At 41.2% G+C, this 18,675-nt stretch overlaps 1 protein-coding gene across 1 annotated transcript in view; it reads left to right on the top strand.

The window, feature by feature from the left end:
- MED12L (mediator complex subunit 12L) overlaps window positions 1–18,675 on the top strand; it is a gene marked incomplete at both ends in the record, with an annotated part of 153,517 nt that overhangs the window by 18,072 nt on the left and 116,770 nt on the right. The window contains 7 exons of the mRNA XM_082320657.1: window positions 250–399; window positions 939–1,038; window positions 1,245–1,381; window positions 13,080–13,211; window positions 14,563–14,689; window positions 16,777–16,991; window positions 18,121–18,225. Of these exons, the coding sequence (XP_082176783.1) occupies window positions 250–399; window positions 939–1,038; window positions 1,245–1,381; window positions 13,080–13,211; window positions 14,563–14,689; window positions 16,777–16,991; window positions 18,121–18,225 (966 nt within the window). The remainder of the gene's footprint in view (window positions 1–249; window positions 400–938; window positions 1,039–1,244; window positions 1,382–13,079; window positions 13,212–14,562; window positions 14,690–16,776; window positions 16,992–18,120; window positions 18,226–18,675) is intronic.

Here is an 18,675-nt window from a genome sequence, read left to right as displayed (position 1 = left end):
TAGGAATTGAATGTGTATATATTTAAATAGTTTTTTTTTTTAATAATGAAGAAGGAAAATAATGTAGTAGTGGAATTTCCTCAAATGAATGTTTTAAAGTAATTGTGCATAGGCCTGTCTTTTTGTTTCTTTCACTGTAGTAGTTACACCAAAAGTGATTCTAGTCTCATGGACTCTCTTATTGTTAGTATTGTCTATCACACATGTTAAGAAAAAGAAATTACTTCTGTTTTGTGCTGTTGCTTTCAGACTGTAACTCTTTGTTGCCCAAGTGCCTTGGTGTGGAATTATTCCACAAATGAAAATAAGAACGTTAATCCAGGCTCACCTCTGGATTTACTTCAAGTTGCTCCATCTAGTTTACCTATGCCAGGTGGAAATTCAGCATTTAATCAGCAGGTAAGCTTTTTTCGTTGTCAGATTATTGACATCTGTTTTATATCTCAAATAATGATTTGTGATCAGTAGGACTACAGCCAAGTTTAGATATTTCTGTAGGTCTAGTTTCAAGACTAGTGTTGTGCTAGTTTTTGATGACCTTACTTTGTACTTCATTCAGGTACTGATTTTGTGGAAATATCAGGAATTTTATTTACTTTCAGATGTTTTCTGTTATTAAACTGAAATTACTTTAAGATGTAAAATGTCAAATAAGAGGAAGTTTGGTGTACTGTATTTTGAGATGCGACTTTTCAGACACGCTGAAAGTTAACTATTGCTGGGTTGAATGTAAGGAAAAGATGTCTTATTGTACAAGATGATTCGTAACAGACAAAAACATTTGAACGGAACATACTTCAGTTTGTTGTTCCCAAATGCAGGGAGTGTTGTGGAACACCATAGGGTACCTTGCTCCTGCTGAGAAAGCCGTCACAAGCTTGAAATGAAAATTGAGACTTCCTACCACTAGCTAATTAGCAACTATCTTTTTTTTGCAGGTTCGGGCAAAGATTTATGAAGTAGAACAGCAGATAAAACAAAGAGGTCGTGCTGTGGAGGTGCGGTGGTCTTTTGACAAGTGCCAAGAATCAACTGCAGGTAAGACAACTCAAAATGAAACAAATGTTTGGAGCTTTAGGGTTTGCATCTGTTCTTCTTGTAGTATAATCCTGTTGCACCATGATTAATACTAGTAATAGATTTGATGGATGTAATGCAATGTCTTCCTAGGTAAACCTTTTTCCTTTTTTTTCTTTTTTTTTCTTTTTCTTTTTTCCCCCCTCCTCTCTAACTCCCATCTCTAGGGGTGACCATCAGCCGAGTTTTGCACACCTTAGAAGTGTTGGATCGGCATTGTTTTGACAGATCAGATTCCAGCAATTCAATGGAGACGCTTTATCATAAGATTTTCTGGGCAAATCAGAATAAAGATAACCAAGAGGTAATGGCTACGTTCTCCTCTCGTGTCATCATCGGTAGACAACAGATTTTATTTTTCCTTATGAGTATTTGCTTATTGTGTATATTTGGTACAAAAGCTTTGTGTTTTCTTGGTGTATTTTTTCTTTACTACTTTACATTTGGTTTATTAGGAGAAAACAGCTCTTTGCTGTTGTAGTTGAATTTTTCAGTTCTACGTGCTGTAATCCTCATTTAGGAGAAATGATCTATCAAGGCTTTACTAGGACAGCAGAGGAAGAAAAAAAATAGTGATAAAAGAATATACAAAACAAGTGATGCACAATGCAATTGCTCACCACCTGCTGACCGATGCCCGGCCTGTCCCCGAGCAGCGACCGCTGCCCCCCAGCCAACTCCCCCCAGTTTATAGACTGGGCATGACGTCATATTGTCATACGGTATGGCACAGCCCTTTGGCCAGTCTGGGTGAGCTGTCCTGGCTGTGCCCCCTCCCAGCTTTGTGCACCTGGCAGAGCATGGGAAGCTGAAAAGTCCTTGACTGGTGTAAGCACTACTTAGCAACAACTAAAACGTCAGTGTTTTATCAACATTATTCTCATACTAAATCCAAAACACAGCACTATGCCAGCTGCTAGGAAGAGAATTAACTCTATCCCAGCCGAAACCAGGACAATCTGTCATAGATGCTCATGTTAATGTTTTAAAAACTTTGTTTGTTTGCTTGTTTTTTGAATACACCTGTTTTTTTGTTCATTACCATCAATCACTGAGAACATAGCCATAATTCAAGACCCTTTATTGCACAGAAATACTGCATAATAATTGTCAATCAGCATTTTAATGACTTTGCAATAAACAAGCAGAATATAGTGTTGGGGGGATGACATCTCTGGAAGTGTTACAGTAATGAGAGAGAAATAGAGGAAGGAGAGCTGTTATAGCAGGCAGATGAAATTGTTGAAAGTTCTTAATCCTAATGCTTGCATGAAATCAGGGGTTCAACACACAAGGTTTGTTTGTATTTTTAAAATGGGTAGGGTGTGATACCCTTTATTGTTTGAGTGCTGGATTTTTGTTTTCATCTGCTTTTGGGGTCAGATGATGTGGTCCTGTACTGTTGCCCTTCTGCAGTTGTATCTTTTTTTCCCTTCTCCCTGCCTGTATTCCAAAAAGTTTTTTCTGACTTCCAGCTACAATTGTATGAACAAACTTTCTTTGTGTTTCAAAAGGCAGTGTTGATAGGGAGACTTCTGAAAGTAAGGTAATTAGGTCTGTCTAGTTAATTTGCAGTGCTACCTATCTTCTAATGGCATAACATTTTACTCTGAGATGGAAGAATGCTGAGTAGGAATAAAGCGTTATCATACGTAAGTGACGATGTGCCTATGTTTGCACAGTAGTCACAGGAGACTGTAGGGAGATCAGAAGCAAAGAAGATGCTGACTTCTTCCTGAGAGCAGAAAACTTAACTTTGAAAGTTTCAGTCTTACCTTACTGGGTCTGGAGCTGATATGAAATTGAACTTTCAAATCATCTGCAGCTTCTTAACCTCCTCTGGAGTTTTCAGTTTTAGTTGTTGCTTGGCTCGAGTTTAACTTTTGGCAGCTAGATAAGAGGTTGCCTTGGGATGCTGAATGCGCAGTTGATGGTACTTGTGCATTTTGACATTTGAACTTCCAAAGTTACATTCGAGTTACGGGTGTAGTGTTTAGCTGCTTACCTCCTGGGGCAGGCAGGTGGGTGAGCGCCCGTGGCGGGTGAAGCCCTGCCTGGCACCCTGGAGAAGGGCTGCGGAGCTGCTAGACGGCCACTGGATGTCGGGGCCTCCCTGCACCGACTGTGGCGCTGCAGGGTTAAGCACGCAAGGATGTCGTCACGTGCAATGCTGTTTGTCTTTTTTTTGTCTCTATTTCCTTCCCCCTTAATAAACTTTGGCTGTTTTTTCTTGGGAGAAAAGGCCATAAGTTTTGAGGTCGCGTACGCTCTGTTTTCAGCTGGCAACTCATGTAAACCTGTAAGGACTTTTATTTTGTAAATAAGATGTCCATCACAAGGATGTCTGCCTACTGACATAGTTATTTAAAGCAAAATGTGCTTTGAAGAACAGCTATCTACTACCACTGTTTTGATGTGAGCCCAACTGGAACATGTTTGGACTCTATTTCCTGTCCATTTTTCCTGCTGGATTGTGAAACTTTGTCATGAAGACTGCAAATGATGCCAGTGCGAGTATATATGAGAGTGGTGCTCCAAAGCACTGGGCGCATGCTGGAATGGAAGGAAGGTGGCTCCTGCTACAAAGTACCTCGGTTCTGAGAGAGACTGAAAACAGACAAAAGCAGTATCCTGAGCACATTTATACACACTATTGATTTCTTCAGAATTGTTTTAATATATAACTCATGACTTCCAAGTGTCAGAGCAAAAGTAAGACTTGGAGGAAGGGGCTGGAATGAGGGAGGGTAGGTATGTGTAGACAGGTTAGCTGAAAGGCCAGGTGTCCTGGGCCTTGCAGGGGGAAGAGTTGCTTTTCATCCCACAGGGAGGTGCAGAGGAATGGTACTGAAGGCTGGGATCTGGTGACATTGGTAACAGAACATGAGAGAGCAAAACGGAGAAAAATGTGGAGTGAGGGGCTGAGCTGTGGGTGTACATTGAGTTTGAGTAGGACAAATATGGCAGATGGACAGCAGGCATTGAACAGAGCTCAGATTTTGAGCGTCGTGTTGCATGTGACAGAGGTGGCACACTGAAGCTGTGTGAGAAAATGTGATGTTAAATCCACATTTTGACCAGACCCAGAACAAACCCTCTATCCTTGACCTCGAGAGAGGCCACAGAAGCGGGAGGAGAATCCAGTGCTTCTCCAGGGACTTGGAGAAGACTTAGCATGGAGGAGCACCAATTGCATTATTAAATGCCGCATTATTAAGCAGACTTTACATAGGAAATAAGAATTGCGTTGCAGTTTCTCACTGACTGTCCCTGTGTCTTAAGAGAGGTGGTCCCTGTGTAATCCCATAGGAATAGCTTCGTCTGAGCCTTAATCACGGATCACAGCCTGGGTGCTCTTGTGTGGTAGGTTTCCTTACAGGCACAGGGCTTCCATCAGGCTCTGCGTGCAACCCAAAAAGCAGCACTTATTACATCTGTCAGATGCTCGGCTTTTTATCCATGAAGCTCCAAATGATAATAACAGTTATTGAATTCTTTTGATGTGAAGGTCTGCCAGCCAATAAAAATGTAATATCACAATTAATGTGGTAAGAACGATGCTATCTTGTGAGAATGACCATGTGCACAGTGAGTAATACAAAGGACCTTTCATTTTTAATTCTGCTTCACTGACTTCTATAGAGTTTTTCAGTAGATTTGGTTGAGTAGGAGGACTTGAAATCTAGAAATCTGTGACGTGGCATAAAGCAGTAAATTCACTTTCATTTGAGGTAGTATTGCAGAGAGAACTACTGGCCTTATTTATAGCTACAGGTATTTCCATCTGACATTTCCTTGACTCAAAACTTCACTTGTGCGCAGCTCCAGAATGATTACTACTGTGGTGGTTATTGTGGAGGTATCTTTAAATAAATAAATCTAGTAAACAGTTTGTATTGCTACCATACAGTTTTAAATTAGAGTAAAATTGTGTTGCACTCATCCAGATTTGGAACACCTTTGATTCCTCTCCACCCCCTTTTAAAGATCACTCCCTCTGAAGGCTTGAGTCAATTTGTGCAAAAATAGAGTCCTCACAAGAGTGAGCTAGGGAATGCAACAGTGGCTTTTCCATAATGTCTATGAAAACTGCTCTTTGAGCTCACCTGTCATCTTCCCGTGGCTTAAACCCACTCAGCTCTCACCTATTTTTGGTCTATCTATGTTTTATTATCTGTCAGTCTTTCACAAGTACAACTAAGGAAGGGGATTGAGAAAGGATTTTTTTTTTTTTTTCCTCTTAATTTGTTTTGTTTTAGAGTGGTTGGTGAGACTTTTTAACTTGTCAGTCTCCTGTTTAGAAAAATACAATTCAGTTAAGTACAGCCTGAAATACACCTAAGCAGTGGGAGGGATGTCTAGTAAATGAAACTTCATACCAGTATTTTCTAGCTAGTATGCAGTAGTAAACGGGTGAAAGGAGAGAGCACTTGATTTTTAAGGACTGATATGAATTTCTTGAAATCATTATGTAGAATCCTGAAACTTCATGGGTATTTGTGCACTCGGATTACTTTTAAAGTTTAGGTCTCTGAACTTGTATTTAGGTCTTGCTTCTTGTGTTGTCTTTCAAGTCCAACTGAATTCTTATGATGCCAAGAGGTATTATTCATTTTAGAGTGAAAAAGTTCTGTTTTGAACTTGGTTCTCATGAACAGGGCTTGTTACAAATGCAGAGAGTTAATATTTGTCTTTCTGAGATCACTTTGCTGGAAATGAAACAAACAACAAAAAAAAAAACCCAACCCCGCTGTGTCTGTGGGAAAGGAGGTCTAATGATCCCTTTTTAGTTAGAAAGCTACAATTTAACAGTTTGTAACTACATGAGGGACCTGAATCTGAGTGTGTTGGGATGCATGAGGGGTAAGAGAGACAAGATGAGCAAAACAAAATTGATTGAAATATCTGCAGAATCAGAGTCTGTTTCCACAAGCACTGAGAAAATAGAGCATGTTCTGAGCATTCTTGTAATATTTTTAATAATGCAGTTAGCATTAGTTCAATTGCTCGAATTGCTTAGTTGTCTGAAGTTTGTTCATATAGGTATTTTCACCCTTTATTATTTCAGTAAATCCAGCATTGGATTCCTGCTCACCTGGGTGTCTGAAGGAGTTAAAGTACAAAATCTCTCTGGAAGGGAAAAATTTATTCTGTGACTTAAATAACTGATGGGGTCCTTAAAAAAAACACACAACTTTTTTCTTTTTGTATTAGAAACGTCAAAGCAGTGGTTAATATTTTGTTGAACATGGTCTTATAATTTAAAGCAAATACGCAAATTGTACTCCAATAAAAAGGTTTGTCTTTGAGCTGTTGTTAGTGCTGCGGTGTGTATGTAGAGCTTGCCTACCACCCTGCAATGACTTTGTCCCTCTTGGGCTGCAGTCAGAGGCGTTTCTTCATATTCCATGTTTTAGGCTGCACTGCTAGTGTCAGTGCATTTAGTTGATTTAAAAAGCCTGGACTTCTGAGGACAATTCTCCATAGAGAGTAGCACACCTTGAGACCTCCGTTGTTAGGGATATGCAGATGTGTTTTCAAACAGAATGAGCTGCCCTGACTGTTTCTGTGAGCAGGGCTATTTTGCGTGGATTTGGGGTTCTGAGCCAGGCATTTGTGGATGGCATAAGCCCATTTTTTTTCCTACAAAAATATGATAGCGCTCTTGTTCCTGGCTCTTGTTGTCTTTCCTCACCCGTTCTCTTTAGCAAAATGGGTTGTACTAATAAATGTTCCTGTATTGTACCCATTCTTTGTCTCTCTTAATAAAAATGTGGCTTCTGAAAACCCTTTCTTGTCTTCTTAGAAAGCAGATTTGGAGTTTAACGTTAAAATGTTAATTTTATTTCACTGAGGAATTAATTTCAAAATGCTAACTGGAATTGTGATTACAAATTTATTTAGATAATCTACCTTTAAAAAAAAAAAAAAAGCTTAGTTAGGTTTTAAAGGCAATATTCTTAAATGACAAAATTCTACAACATTTAGAAATAAAGCAGCTCTGTGTTTTGAGACTGAACTGTATCGTACTAGGAAGCAATCAGATTTTTCATTGTTGTTTTTTTGTTAACCTTCTTCACGATTTAAGGACAGACTGGCTTCCTGCAACACAGACTTGGCTTGCAATAAGCACCTGCTTGGATTTGTTGAATGATTTGATTGAATACGTTTTCAATATCTTCCTGTTTTGAAAGGAACAGGAATAGCAATATAAATATGTATATACACATATATATACACACACACATCTCTGTGTGTGTATATATGTATATACGTATCTCTGTGTGTGTGTATATGTATATAGGTATATCTCTCTGTATGTATATATGTATATAGGTATATCTCTGTGTGTGTGTATATATGTGTATATATATCTCTGTGTGTGTGTATATATGTGTATATATATCTCTGTGTGTGTGTATATATGTGTGTATATATATCTCTGTGTGTGTATATATGTGTATATATATATCTGTGTGTGTGTGTATATATGTATATACAAAGTATCTCATTTATGTCCTCCGCAGGCATCTATGACTGGCATAAGAGCGCACCTGCTACAAGCTTTTTTTCCCCTCTTTTAGCCCAAGAAGCAGCAGTGAGTCTCTGGGGAGGAGGAAAGGTTTCTCAGGTGCTGTTCATCTCTCTCCCTTGAAACGTGTTGAGGCCCGCAGGTGCGGGGGCGTGAGAGGCGGCGTGCCCAGCCGCCCGCCCGCAGCGAGTTCCTGTAAGCGGCTCCGAGCGCAGGGAGGATGCTTGGCTGGGCTTTGCGGCAGCTGCCCGGCGTGGATAGTGGCCCTGGGGCCAGCGGTGACAAATGGCACGGGCATTCCCCGGCGGGACTGAGTCACACACCTGGCTGCTTTCTGGAGAGGTTTTGGTGAGGTGAGAGGAGGTCAGGGTTTCCTTTTGCTTGGTGATTTGAGCTCCTGGGCGTTATGGCCTGCTCTTCCTGCCTCCACCACAAAAAGATAACTTCTTCAGTTCAGGTGCCTTAGTGGTGGCCTTAGCTAGTGCAAAGTCAAACTAGTTCCTTAGTAGTAAATTTTAATTAACTCATAAAAGCAAGGACTAGTGGGAAAAGGGCTCAGAGTTATGGAAAGCAGAGGTTTAATAGTACTTTTGAGTTCCTGTCTCCAAATCTATCAGGAACAGCAACGTTTAATACTTTCCTTTTAATACTTTCCTGTGTTACTAATTGTGGTGCTTTTTTAAAAATAAAAACAAACCAACTCTTTTCTTCTTTTCTTCACCCCCCTTCTGTTCCAGTTATAAATTGGTAGAAATGAGGCCTTTGGTTTTCTCTGAAAGCATCTGACTGGTGGCTTTCAGAAGGTTACAGCTATTCTGGGTCATGGCTAAATGACAAATGTTGTGAGTTGTCTGTACTTGAAATCTTGCTTCAAAGGTGTCTGCTACCTGGTGTAGATAATCTCTCTCATTTGATGCCACCTTGAGGTATTTTTCTTTCATTAGGACTTGTGGAAAGTTTGGGAATCTCGAGGAAGGGTCTCGTCTGTGGGAGAGCTTCCCCTGGCTCAAGGGAGTTGCAGTTCCTGCCTACCCACACCTGTCCTGTGCTCCAGCACCTTATGTCTTGTCTTCCTTACAAAACGTAGTCATTAAGTGATGTGTGAACTGATCTTTTTGTTTTCCTGCCCCTAAAATTTTAAGGGTACAAATGTGATCTTAATGCTACTCTTCAAGGCAGTAGTTTGAGCCCCTCTGAAATGTGGTCTGTGCTTTTCCAGGCCAGACCATCTGCAGATACAAGATCCCAAATTAGACAAATCCAGAACCTGATTATTCTGAGTCGCGTTACTTAATTGCATTCTTAGCATGTTTAAGTAAACATGGTGTCAGAAGGGAGGAAACCATGAGGTACAGCTATCATGAGACGGCATCGGGAGGAAGTCATGCAGCGTGCAGCAGGCCGCTGCAGCGGGGCAGGGAGTTACAGCTCTCCCACTTGCCTTATCGGCATCACGGGTGCTGCCGCCCCGGTTCCCAGGAGCAGCACACCCCTATCCATGCTCAGCAAAGTGGCGAGCAGTCAGCGCTGGAGTTCCCAGCGTTGGACTAACTGATTTTCCAGTTTGTGGCTCCACAGATGAGCTATGGGTTGGTTAGCATAGTCTTCCACTGCCCGTGTACTGCTGTAGAGGCGTACTTAACTGTAGGGGTTTTAGGTAATTATTTATATTGCAGAGACTTGATACAGCTTTCAAATGTATTTGTTATTTGCAGTCAAAAGCAAAATAAAGTATTTGATGGTTAGACACTTCAACTTCACTTTTCTCAGCTGCTGCAGGGCCCCGTGTTCCAAGAGCCCAATGTATGCGAGTGGCTCTGGTGATGCCACCTTGCCCAACAAAAGTCTGCGTCAGAGGGTTCAAATAATTACCTGCACTCGGATAACTTTTTTTTTAGTTGCTGCACGTGTCAGTTTCTGAGAGCCAAACTTACTGGTTTTTGGCACTTAAAAGTGGTGTGGTTGAAATTCTTAGATGGATAAACACCTTGATTTTTCACGTATCTATGGTAGGCTTTTTTCCCTTCAAAAGAGGTTATGTTCCACATATATGTGAAACCGCGGAATCAACAGTGTGATTTTTAAGGTACGTAACCACTTCTAGGTGTTTGATTTGTGGTGATGTTGGATTCTACATCTCTGAAAATGTAGTTCTGCTTTTTATAGGCATAGAATTGCAGAGTTATTTTTATATTTTTGCACTAATAAATATCACAGTGTTAGCAGGTGACTTGTTTAGAAACAGAATTAACTCTTTTCTTAACTGTAGAGCTGTCTTTCTAGTTGTTTAATTTTAACACCACCTCCACCACCCCCGCCCAAAAAAACCAGATTGTCCCTTGAAAACAAGCTGCTTGAAGCAGATCAGTCACTCCGTGAAATCTCCTGAAGTTCAGGTAGAACAGTTGAGGAATTAATCTGTAGTTAATTTATGTAAACCTCAATGCGGTCCTGACGAGGATAATTTCACGTTACTTTCTTGTGGGTTGCACAAATGTCTGTCCTTTATTTATCCCTTTTGTTAAGAGAATTTTAGTACAGAGCTACACCTGGAAGTGCTGTTCAAAAGTAAGAATTCACAACATTTCTTGAAATAAGTGAAATAACATCCAGCTTTAACAGAAAAAGGTCAGCTTGCCCTGGGTTTTCTCTTTTCTTTGGGCCATCAAATAAGTCATTTATGCAATCTTTAGCTTAAAAGAAAAAAGACAGTGACTATTTCTGGCTTAATACCTAAAACTCTAAATGTGCAATTTGCTATTGATCACAATGCTGTTTCGTTTCCACTGCACTCGTTGTCCATGAGCTTCATGAAAGATTGTAAAACAAACAACCAAACATGAAAGAAATGTGCTTGGGTAAATTAGCCTTAGCACTTGATCATAGACAGCTGGGTGTGCAATTCAAACGAGGTATCCTGTTAATTACAACCCGTGAGTACAGACGGCGTGTCTGATAACAAATGCTTGTGGCCTTCTGGCATTTGGCGTTGTGACTTGGGGGTGCACAGGCTCTGGTGGACGTGGGAGCCCGCCCTGAGGTAGGTCGGTCTCGTATGAGCTCCCTCCCCGATGTGCCTGTTCCGTGGACTTGCTTTCTGGGGCACAGTGCTCCCGTTTCACTAAACAGACCGATGGCCGTCAGGGACTGGAGGGCTCAGCAGCGGAGGCCAGCCGAGCCCTGCCGAGTCTTGCGTTCATAGTGGTCAGAGGTAAGTGGCACAGGCATGAAGTTGCAAGTAATACTCACTAGGACTCCAAAAACACAGGCACCTGAAATTTGGTTTGAATTTTGTTTGTGTGTGTTCTTGTATATGGTGACTGGAGTTTTACTTTGGGCTGTTTTCATATTTGTCAGAAGGCTTAAACATCTGTTCCCTCGAGCAGCGGGAGCAGCAGCAGTGGAAGTGGTTAGCTCACCGACTGCAGGCTTCAGTGGTTTTGCTTTTTTCAGTGCTAAGTAGAGCTGAGCGTAGCTCTGAGGACAGTTGAGTAACAGGCTGATATTCTTGGCTTAGTATCTCAGGCAGTGTCTGAAGGAAATATTTGTACACGTGCATGTGCATATGTATGCTTCAGTGTCTGTCTGCGTGCTGGCAATGTTTGTACAGCGTGTGTATTCCTTGGAGGAAAAGCACCCTCACTTCTCTCAAGTGGAAAATAATTGAAAGCCAAAAAATTGGCTTTTTTTCTTCTATGATTTGACATTTTCCAAAACATCCTAAGCCCTTTTCTTTAGGCCAGAACAAAAGCATGTAGGAACACTTTTATAACCACTTTTTCCTTCAGAAGTACCCCATGTAAGTCTTCCTTTGAATGTCTCTTGCCAGGATTTCCCTCTCTCTGTTTGCCCCAGCGCAGTGAGCTCTGACTTTGGCATTAGTGCCCCATTGCCTCACCTCTCCAAGGCTTTCCTTCTTTCCTTTTCTGGAGGGGTTCGGTTGTAGGAGCATTACCTGCTCCTTGGTTGAGAAGATAAGCTGCTCAGCCCTTCTGCAAGAGAATGCCATTCCCTGTAAGAAGGAGGGCGAGGGAGGTCCTGCGTTGCCGTCCCTGGGATGCCATAGGATGCGATGCCGCGCAGGCATAGCTTCAGGGAACGGGTGACCTGACGTGTTTTGCCTGAGCTCTGAGTTGGTGTCTCCTGCTGGAGATACAGAAGCACTTGGGTTTTTTGTTGGTATGGTTTCTCTTGTTAGCAGAAAGGGAAAGAATTCAGTGTGAAAGTCAGACTCTTTTAGGTGTTCTGCATTGCCTTAAAAAATATATAGTATCCATACTTCTGTTGTTAGCTGACTGCATCTAACCACAACACTGGTGACATTACCATGTCACTTCATTTGGGTAAGAGAAAAGCGTTTTCCCCCTCTTCCCTCCACTCCCCCCACCCCTAGTCATTTAGTGTCTCTTGCTCGCCCGTTGAAGCGTATTTACAGGAAACTTGTCTGTGTGATGCATATGCACGTATGCACCGGGCTTGTTTAGCACACTGTTGGTTTTTTGTATTTTTTGAGGAGGATGATTGGGATAGCTTTGAAGCAGTAGCTTTCATGGTTGTGGGTCTGTAAGTCCTACTCACTCTGAAAAAAGTATTTGCTTTTTGAGGGTGTCATGCTTGACTCTAGCCCTTCTAATGTTTACTTGCAAGTGTGGTTTCTGCTCATCTTGGGGAAAGAAGAAAAATCACATCTGCTTAATTTGCAGGTCGGTCTTAATGTTTAAACGTTCAGAGATGGTAGCCAGCTTGGGCAGGAGTGAGGAAGTTCAGCAGGTCCAGTTCAGTAGCACAAAAGAAAAAAATACTTCAAAAATGTGGGTTGTTAGTGGAAACAGAGATTGGATGAACACTCAATAGATACAAGCATACTATATCCCATTGCTATTCTGTAAATACAGATTTTCTAAAGACATGTACTGCTTCTGAAAAATGTCTGTGTTAGGTCAGAAATAAATTGAGCTTTTTGGGAGTCTTTTGACCTTGGTTATCTGATAGATACACCTTTAGAGGTTAGGGGGTTTTTGCTTTGTTTTTTTTTAATGCGTCAGTGGGATGCAAGTAATGGTCTGGAAACAGACGAAGAAGGTTTGTAAGAGTTAATGTAAGGAAAGCGTAAATTCTGTGTGGTTAATTGGGTTGAGAGGCTCTGTGTGGTATGCTTTTCCTGTTTCTCTTGCTCATAAAGCAGATCGCCCTTTTCTGTTTTTGTGAAGCAACATTATGATAAAGGAAAATTTTGATTTGAGTATCAGCAGTGTGAAAACTGAGATTTCCCTCTTTGGCTTCCAGATCATATTTCATTTGAAAACGCTACGAATAAAGCAAACGTGTGCATCTGTCAGTACTAGAGAACAAAAACCAGCTTTTGTCTTCATCCCCCAGAACATCGGTTGCTGCAAGCTGTTGGCTCAGAAATAAGCCTGTTGGCTGTGTGCGTGAAATGGTTTTCTGTCTTTGTTCTTGCACTGAACAGGTAGCCCCAAACGACGAAGCTGTGGTAACGCTGCTTTGTGAATGGGCTGTGAGCTGTAAAAGGTCCGGTAAGCACAGGGCCATGGCTGTAGCCAAACTCCTGGAGAAGAGGCAAGCAGAAATTGAAGCAGAAGTAAGTTATTTCTCCTTCTAGAAGAGTGTGAACAGTATGCTTAAAAAGTAAGATATTTCTCAGGAAACATCACTTCAGTCTCTACTCATTACAAAACAAGTAAGTTTGATAGCATTTGGAGCACTGGGGATTTTTGTCATCAATTTACAGTTTTTAAATTCTAGATAAACTTAAAATGAAAAAGCCTTCTATTTAAAATAAGAAGAAATTGCAGCCTAACTCAGAATGATGTGTTAGCTGATTTATGTCTCTCTGTTTGAAGTGTTTTACTTCTGTTATCTACTTGTCTAAATAAAAGGGTGCCACAGTAACTGGAGTCCCTTAAAAAGAGGGGTGTGGGTCTGGCCGGTGGGGCAGGGCTGTTCAGCTGGTGGGGGACTCTGGGAAGGTTCCAAAACTAAGATCCAAACTTTAAATCTTGCATTCTGTGAAACTCCTTTGTTTTCAGGGGAAATGAAACGTTTCACTGGAGAAGCAGGATCTTTGATGTAAACTGTTGTCTGTCTGTTGTGGCAAATGATCCTACTCCAGCTTGCATAAGCTGCCACTTCTTGAAACTTCAGTAATACTAAATCTGCTCTGTAGCGAGGATTAGACAGAGGCAGTGTGTTCACTGCAGCCTTGCTGCAGCTTTCTGGACCAGTGGTATTCCCCGTAGCCCGGAGCACCGCTGCCTTGGCCTCACCTGCATCCGTGCAGCGCCGGCAGGCAGTTTTTACTGGATGGGTGTTCTGTTTAGTTTTTTTTTCCCGTAGAAAAAAGGGTCCCCAGGAAAGTGATGCATGATGTCTGTTCAGCCTGGGTGTGGGGACAGGCAGATGAGAGCACTCTCAGAAGTGCGTCTGTGCAGACAGATGTACAGACAGTGAGATGCAAAAAGACTTTCACTTTCCAAAGCCTCTCTGCTTTGTCCTCACCACAAACGATTAATTAGGGGAAAGGGAGCTTACTGTATTGTTTCTGCCTCACTCACAATTAAATCCACTCAAAGCAGAGATGTTTGCCCTGGTTATTATTATATTTAGTGTAATTTACACAAACAAGAGGAGTTACCTTTTCTATTCACATTGGTCCTGGAAGTTCTGTATCTTAAACTTTTGCTTTTATATGAGCTAGTGTCATTGCAGTCTCTCGCATTCCTTTTCAATAAGTAATCCAAAATGATTAAATAAAACACCTTAGAAATAACCAAACTAGGTAACGGGTAAAACCTGTCGTTCTAGAGCAAGTCTGGATTTTATGAAGAGGTTGGAAACAATCACACAAATAGTTGCCTCAGATACAAATTGTGGGAATATTATATGCATTTGTGTGTAGATATATGCTTTTTTTTATTTGTTTAACTGTGCAGAGATGTGGTGAATCTGAAGTCCTAGACGAAAAGGAATCCCTGTCTTCAGCCTCCTTGACAGGTTCCAGTCTTCCTGTTTTTCAGAATGTCCTGCTAAGGTTTTTAGATACACAAGCTCCCTCGTTATGTGAGTATTAACTAATTTGTATTCCAAAGTAGGTCAGAAGCAACTGGTCTGCTGTCTGGCTGCTGAAGTTACTGTTTTGCTGTAGCGAGTGTTTCACAGTTTCTGTGATTACCTGCTCTATTTTCATATGCACATTTTTTTTGAAATCTCCTGCCTTGTTATAGGATCTTTCTGTGATCCTTTTCACAAAAGTAAAATTGGCAGAAACTATGTTTATTTCTGTTTAAGCTGTAAGAGATTTGGAGAAATTACTTGCGCTCTGTGCATATTTAACATCAAACCCTCGCCTCTTTTTGACACATCCACATTCGAAGTGACTGACTTGGAAATTACACAGAAGTGTTAAAATTGAAAGCTGTTAGCTGACATATAGGTGGATTGAAAAAAGGATCTTTGTTCATCGTAGGTTGCTCTATGAAATGTCTTGGTCTAATAAAACTGCCTGATATTGTAGCTCGTTCTTCTGGTATCTTAAGTACTGCTAGTTAGTGCATTTTTTTTTTTACTGGTGCCCTTAAAGTAAAGGGGATTTTAAGTGGTTTGAAACATGATACTAAAAACTCTGAACATCCGAAAAAGGAGAAACTTCTTAAAAATTTGTTACAGACTCCGAGGTATTGGCAGTGCTCTATTTTTGTGCCAGTGGTGACCCTAGTTTTAATAAACCATCCAAACTATTTATGTTATTTAGACTTGTGTTTCTGATGTGCTTGTTTCAAATGCGGTATCGTCCTTCTTCACCCGGGTAGCTCTGTGAGGCAGCGTAGGGAGAGCAGCTGGGGAATGTTTTCCTTGCTTGAAATATTCTTTGGCATTTTCAAGCATTGGACAAGTTTTATGGTATTGTATTATTTTTACAGTAATTGAGCTTCTGTGTCTCCAAAAATGAAAAGCATGTAACCGCTGTATTTTGAAGGAGAGCAGATCACCTGGTCTGCAAGCGTGTGTTTTATGATGCTCCTCCACACAGCATCCAGTCTGCACGCCTTGCTTTTGAGGGGTGGGTCCCGGCGGGCAGCTGTGGATGAACAGGACCTGGGGGCTGCAGAGAAGAGTTCTGACCCTGAACTGGTGGGCGCTTGGGCTTGCTGTTACAGCTTCCCTGCTGCAGTGTAATGAGAATTTCGAAATAGGAATAGTGTTATATATTGAACTAATTTGTACTTGTAAAGCATAATTTGCTTTTAAATAAATATTGATGGTTTGGATTTGGTAGTTCTGTAGCTGGAGGTTTTGTTGCCCAATAGAGTTGGCGTTGTATAAAGCTATTTTCTGTTAACTGCAATGTTGCAAACCTTTCTGTGGTACAGACCAAGTCAAATTAAATACAGCTGTGACAAATGAAAACTTAATAACAGAATTTTATATGTTGTATTTCTCTAGGCTTTGCTTTGGCACTGGCAAAATAACATGCATTTATTTTAATAAACTTTTCCTGATGTGCGTGAGCAAGTTTAATAGATAAAATACACTACACTATCAAGCTTTAATAAAATATTGCTTTTACATCTTGGAGGCCTGGCATGCAGAGATCTTGAGTTCTTTGAAAATATTTTAAAAGGTTTTCTGTTATGAATACAAAAGTACTATAGATAAGACAGTAGCGTTTACTATAGTAATATAATTTGGGAGGAAGGGACAACCATTGGGTGGTCTGTTATGATCCAAAGCTTCAGCTTTAATTTTTCTTCACACAATGAATGCCCTCGCCCTCTTCCCCCCCTTTTAATTTTTAGTAGTATTTGAACATTATGCTGAACTGCTGACGCCCCACCACCACCACCACCAACTGGGGCAGATGTGTATGTGGTAGGATGCTCTGGAATCCATTGCTGTCCGAAGTCTGTCCCGTGTTTGGAGCTGACAGCAAAGCAAAAACATGCAAATTGTATGGGAAATTGTTTGTTCTGTGGAGACAAAGAGAAACCTGTGCAGGATGCATGAGGCATTTTAGTAGGTCTTTAAAATTAATTTGCTGGGGTTTGCAATTTGGATAGCCGAAACCCAAATTTATCTATTTTTTCTAATTTTTATCTGTTTATAAGTTGAAACTACAGTCCAACTTTTTTTTTCTTTTTTTTGGGTAGCTGACCCAAATAGTGACCATGAGAAGATAGAGTTTGTGAATTTGGTGCTGCTTTTTTCTGAATTCACTCGGCATGATGTTTTCTCCCATGATGCATACATGTGCACTTTAATATCACGCGGAGACTTGTCAATCACTGCAACTACTAGACCACGCTCACCTAATGGGGAAACTGTGGATGAACACTATTCTAAGGATCATGATGTGAAACTGGAGGTAACACTTCATGCTATTTCTCCCATGTTTGGTACTCTGTTTCGTTAAATGTAGATTTTCATCAAAGTGTTGGTATTTCAGATATGAGATATAAAGCTTTTAATCTGTGTCTGCTTGTCTCTTTCTCTCTCTTTGAGAAGACTGAAAGTGATCCATTAGCTTCATTCTTGTATATAGCTGTAAATATTGCCGTTTTGGTGCAAATATACTGAACTGACAGTTGTCTTGTTATCTAAATAACTCGGGACAAACAAAAAGGCGCAATGTAGGCTTCTAAATGTACCAGTGGAAAAACTTACTTGCAGATGTGCTTCAGTGAAGAGAAGGGAAAGCTTTAAGCAGGAGGAGTCAGCGGGGAGCCCGGAGTAAGCCCCATGTCCTCTGTGTAGCGTGGGGCATGCTGGCACAGCGCAGGAGCGAGTGATGCGCAGCCTGGTAATCGGCTCGCAAACGATCAGGAGCTTAGTACGTGCTACACAGCCACCGACTGAAGACTGTGAAGCCAAACCCCATGAGTCGTATGTTCACGGTCCAGGTGCAATCCTGAGTCTTCCATTAGATGAGCAGCTTGTAACCTTTTCTAAAACTAGTGCAAGAGGAAGGCAATTTTAAACTTGAGACTGCGGGCCATGTTTGTACTCATTCGATGTAGCCTGTTTTTCTGCTGCACAGTCCATGTGGAGCCTGTGGGCAGCTAAAGCATCCTCTTAAATTTCTTTTTACTTTTTATATCTCTTACGTCAGTGTCATGCCCAAATTTGCCCTGAAATATAGTGGGTTTCTACAAGTTGCCTTTCATGGTACAACAAAGTAGGAAATAAATCTTGGGAAGGCACAAGAGTGAGCTTCCTGGTCTGTAGGTGTCCCTGGAGCAGAATTGCTCACGGCGGTATACCATAAAGTTTTGTTTCCCCCTTTTCCATGCTTTTGTGGATATAGGCTTGAGAAATACTTTTGTGAATTAAGGCTTATCATAAAGATTTAAAAGTCAGTATCTGAAAACTTCTTACCATTGGTACTTTTTTCTTAATTCTTAAATAGGTGGAGTGCTTGGGTTTACCTGTGATAAGTTAAATGGGTCTTCAATAAAATGTGACTGATATTTGTTTTTCTCTCTGGCAATTATTAGGATCATAGTATTATGGAACATATGGGCATTGACTCAGGAACCGCTAGTATTTTTGATGATGTAGACAAGAGTGACTTTAAGGCAGATTTTGGTTCGGAATTTCCAGTAGGTTTAACTTTCGATTTTCTGCATGCCTTTGATGCCTGTGTCTGCTGCTTGCTGTTGCCACTGGTGGTTTCTCCATGTCCCTAGCACCACCTTGCTTCTTCCATGAACAGCCCATGTCCTTTGGCATCCAGTCCCTGCCATCTTCCGTGTCTGTGCATCCTTTCTCTGCATCTCTGCTGTATGACAGCTTACTGCTCTTCTCTGCTTCCCCTAGCCGGCCACCTGCACACTCGCATGCACGCTCCTCTCTCCCTCCTTCCCTTCCTCCCCCTTGCCCCCAGCATATTCAGAGTGCTGTGTATTACAGTTAAGCATGAATAAATGTGCAGATCTACCCACTTCTTTGATATTGAGGAACCCCATTGATACCATTTGCTTTTCAAGTGACTGTTCTATGTTTTGGCTCCATCTTCCAAATCTGTTTCCCCCTCTCTCTTTTTCCTTACT

The sequence above is a fragment of the Platalea leucorodia genome (genome assembly GCF_965183815.1).
Source record: "Platalea leucorodia genome assembly, chromosome: 8".
NCBI classification, from domain to species: Eukaryota; Metazoa; Chordata; class Aves; order Pelecaniformes; family Threskiornithidae; genus Platalea; species Platalea leucorodia.
This window is presented reverse-complemented; position numbering and strand designations above follow the sequence as displayed.